The sequence below is a fragment of the Bombus pyrosoma genome, linkage group LG17 (genome assembly GCF_014825855.1).
Source record: "Bombus pyrosoma isolate SC7728 linkage group LG17, ASM1482585v1, whole genome shotgun sequence".
NCBI lineage: Eukaryota > Metazoa > Arthropoda > Insecta > Hymenoptera > Apidae > Bombus > Bombus pyrosoma.
The window spans coordinates 3,415,145-3,419,455 of NC_057786.1; the positions used below are offsets into that span (position 1 = coordinate 3,415,145).

Genomic DNA, 4,311 nt, shown 5'->3' on the forward strand with positions numbered 1-4,311 from the left:
AGTGAGTTTATTTAAACAAATGTACTTGAAATAAAATATTCAAAATATTTAAAAATACAGTTAAGATATCTTTATTTATTAATAGTTTAAAATATTTGTATATACACATGTATTTAATAGTATTATATGATATATAATATAATGAATATATATAATAGTACTTTCGTACGACTACAAAAAATTGATGCTGCGAAAATAAATCCTGGATTCCGCCAAAAAATAAAAAGGAAAAATAAAAATAAAGGGCATGTTTGAAAGAATGACGGAGTAATGTTTTTAATAATTACGTGACTTCTTCTTTGGTTTTTCTCAGTACTTCGCAATATAAACACATTTTGTCCAATGGCCATTCATTTCTGCGTGCGGTTTGTTGCATAATTGCAGTTAGAAATGATTGAGGATTGAAGAAACCACCTAGCCATACCGACGATGGTAACTACATAATGATTCGTTATGTTATTAGAATAGATTAATTGATGAGAAGAATAAGATTCCAATAAAGTTGAACAATAATGTAAGATTTTTTAGATTTTAATGTTAATTGGCAATAGAGGAAAATTCTGCGTTTGGTACACGTAAACAATATAAATGACCCGTTAATATCGTCTGAAAGAAGATTCGTTAATATCTGGTTTGTCATCTTCTCGAGCGTTCGAATATAGTTCAAGCAAAAGATTGTTTCCCGAGTTCAGCTAAAGGACATAAAATACAGGATATTAAAAGCGAGTATGCGAAGAAAAAAAGCTGCTTGAAAATGTTAAATTTTATAATTTCTATTTTTTCTTAATGAAAGGTATCGAAATAGATTGGAGCGATGTTCTCAATTAATATGAATTTACACAAACTCAATCCAACTATTTTAAATTCAGTTCAGGCAGATTCATATTCTATTTACTACAAATTATCTACAGATTAATTATCTGAAGGCGAAAACGCTTTGATTCATGTCAATTCACATCTAAGCTTACTTTAGTTGAATAGATTTAAGCAATTTTTTGCAGTTTTTACTACTGGAAAGCAATACGAGCTATTAAAATTTCACTTTTTATGGGTAGAAACAATCGTGTGCGTTGAACGAAGTTTTATTCTGTCGCTCGTTCAATTTTCCCATGTTTGTTTTACCAGTTTGAGTTGAATTTCAGGCATCAAAATTTCCCACGAATTCAATTATCAATTTCACAAACTGAAACATTTCGATATTAACAGGGCATTGTTTTGTACAATAATAAAAGTTACGATAATAGTAAAAGATAAGTAAATATTTACGTTAAAATCAGCAGTCCAATTAGATAATTCATTTATTCGATACAACATATCCGTGAACCAACTGTTTAATCCTAATTCTGAAGGGTAAGCTCTTTTTGTCCAAGACGGTGGGACGGCATCCATCATTATATAACTTTGTAGGTCTTCCATCTCAGCATTAATAGTTAATTCTCCCTATCAAAAAAAAAGATCACTAATTAATTGTCTGGCGTTGTGTTACAAAGCAGCATTTAAAGTTTAAAGATGCAAAAGATCATGAAACGTCCTTCATCTATCATCAATAAATTTAAGAAGTTATAATTTGTTTCTATAAGCAGTTTCATTCAATAGAAACAATTTCGAATTTAATGTCACATTTCAATAGTTTTATGTTGATCACTTTCTAATTGATTTAATGATGATGGACGAAGTACGGCAATATGTTCCAAGAGTTGTAACAGTAATTTGAGTCGCATAGGAGAATGTCGCTTTTCCAATTATACAATTAGGTTCCAGAAACACATATAGGAAACATTCGATAATTGCACAAAAGTTGGAACTCAAGTGTTGCAGTTATAGGGAGGTAGAGACTGTTCTAAAAACTGAGATCTTCGACACGCACAACGTAGAAGAGGATAACGCGAGTGAAAGAAAAAAAGCGATTGAGAGTCGAAGCATTCGGCAAACATTAAACCTAACCTCAACCTAATCCCAAGCTTAGATCTTTAACTCAAAGATCTAAATTTTCTATTTTTGATTTGTGACCAATGAAACTTACCAATATACATATTTGCTTACTTTATAAATAATAATTAAATACGCGTTAATAAGTAAATATAATCCAAATTATTTGTTCGGTTTCATCTTTATCGGGAAGATCTCACAAATACGTTAGTAAGAGGACGATTTAGAAAGAGTAAAAGATAAAATAATTTTACTTTTGATTTAGTATCCAGATACATTGTCTCAGTGATATTCGATTTCCGATACGTCAGGCGTCCCGCAGGGGGAACAACGACTGTGCAATTATTCATGGGATCCTTTTGTACAATTATGGAAGGTTTCCGTTTGTTATTTCTAAATGAAATGCACAAACATTACTAGCTAAAAGTTTGAAACCATTTTCTCAGTTGTATCTGTATTAAATATTTCACTAATATCGTTATTGATTTGAAATTAACAATATAGTTATTAATAGTAATTTATTTTCATAGATTTCTAACGAGAGAGTTTTCTAAGGTAACAGAATTCTGGTTCTTTTTTTTAATTCTCGTGTTTTGTAAAACACGCAATACATACAATTTTTTGACTGGTAAACATACATACAGTATGTCCGGTTTAACGTGAACCGCTAAAATATCTCGAAAAACACGAATGTCACGAGATGTTTCAGAAAAAATTACATAACATGAAGGCGAACATATTGTACGTTATTGTGTTTGATATTTTGGTGACCTTGAAACCTGGTCTTGAACGTGACATTACAATTTTTAAATACAGAGATCGATCTTTTATTACTCCTATACGATAAACAATATTTACATATATAAAGAAGATATAAAACATAATAATATAAAAATGCAGCATTCTTACATATATCATAATAAACAGTAAAACTAAAGATAATAAACAAACAGTATTGAGTACACAGTATGTATAACGATCGGGACCAGAAGTAGGAATGGAAGATAGTCGGAGAGGCGACTTCCCAAGAATTCGGTACTTGCATACTACTCAGTAATTATGTAAATTAATTTAGGAAAGAAAGACTTGTGACACGTATTTTTTTCTACAATGATTAATAATAAAACAGTCACAAGCAATTAAAAATTAGTAAGGCCGAACGTTTCCGACCACGTACCGAATGTACAGATAGTGTACTGACAGTGCGAGACAGAATAGGTAAAGTTATTTCTTAGTATACTTCTTATTAGGAGCAAGCAATTCTAAAAATTGGTGGGGAATAACTCTTGCCCATAAATCCGGGCAAAGTTTTGATTATATATCCGGATACTACCGTACATACACACCAGATCAGATATTATTTGAAATTATTTAATTTTGTCTAATGAGATTTTTTGCTATCTCATATTATTTCTGAGCTGTAGTTTACCCTAGTTACATGTAGCATTCTGTATATGGCGTGCATGCCAGCGACCACGTGTGCGTTTGCGTAAAAAAGTATACAGCAAAAATGTAAAAATGCATAAAAATTTGTCATTACTTTTAAGCCTAACTCTAATTCTTGCAGGGATCTTCTAAGTTCTTCACACAGTAGATTCATTCGTTCGCACTCTTGTAAAGCAACTGTGACAAATGGTGTACGATCTTCCACCTAAGAAATTTAACAAAGATTACATTAGAGACGGAAATTGTTCCGAGATCCGACTTTCTATACCCAATTTCGTCCTTCGGTCTATCTTCGATATTAATCAGTTAACTGCGGAATTTAGTTTTCAAAATCCCTTACGGGATGCATAATTAAAATCAAACAATGTCGTGTAGACGCGTCGACCGCAGTTAATTGGATAAACGATGCAACGATTTTGATGAGCTTAAAATGTTTTAAATATCAGTACTGAATAATTTTTCTGTATGAGTGTATACATATGTCTCCTACAATCGCTGTTTGGCCTTAGTTTTCCAAAATTAAATATTCTGTACATTGTCAATACAATATTGAGAAGCTTAAATATTGACAATAATATTTATAATAAAAATTGATCGTCTGAACACTCCTCTAAAGACTTCCGGTTTCTTAATTACTAATTTCTATTTATTTTAAGTTTAGATTTATTAAGTAATTCGTTATAATTAGTAGTAGAGAGAGAGACTGTGAGTACCTTGCTGTAAAGTTCTAGCATGTTAAATTCTTCTGGTAGTTTGTCCAATAAGTCTTCTATTTGTCCTTTTATTTTGTCTTCTTTTGAAATATCTCCGCTTGTTGTATCGCTGGCAGTTCTTGTTAGTATACCCAATAACGTTTTAAACAAATTTTCCACAGTTTGTGTTAAAAACCCTAATAAATGTATATAATAAATTAGTGCATCAATTTCAGAAAAAGTC

At 31.0% G+C, this 4,311-nt stretch overlaps 1 protein-coding gene across 1 annotated transcript in view; it reads right to left on the reverse strand.

Annotated features, from left to right (window-relative positions):
- Positions 1–62: 62 nt before the first annotated feature.
- Positions 63–4,311, reverse strand: part of LOC122577069 (dynein beta chain, ciliary-like) — a 10,296-nt gene continuing 6,047 nt past the window's right edge. The window contains exons 4-7 of the mRNA XM_043748153.1: positions 4,089–4,264; positions 3,470–3,580; positions 1,267–1,440; positions 63–436 (exon numbers count right to left, since the gene is read on the reverse strand). Of these exons, the coding sequence (XP_043604088.1) occupies positions 284–436; positions 1,267–1,440; positions 3,470–3,580; positions 4,089–4,264 (614 nt within the window). The 3' untranslated portion in view covers positions 63–283. The remainder of the gene's footprint in view (positions 437–1,266; positions 1,441–3,469; positions 3,581–4,088; positions 4,265–4,311) is intronic.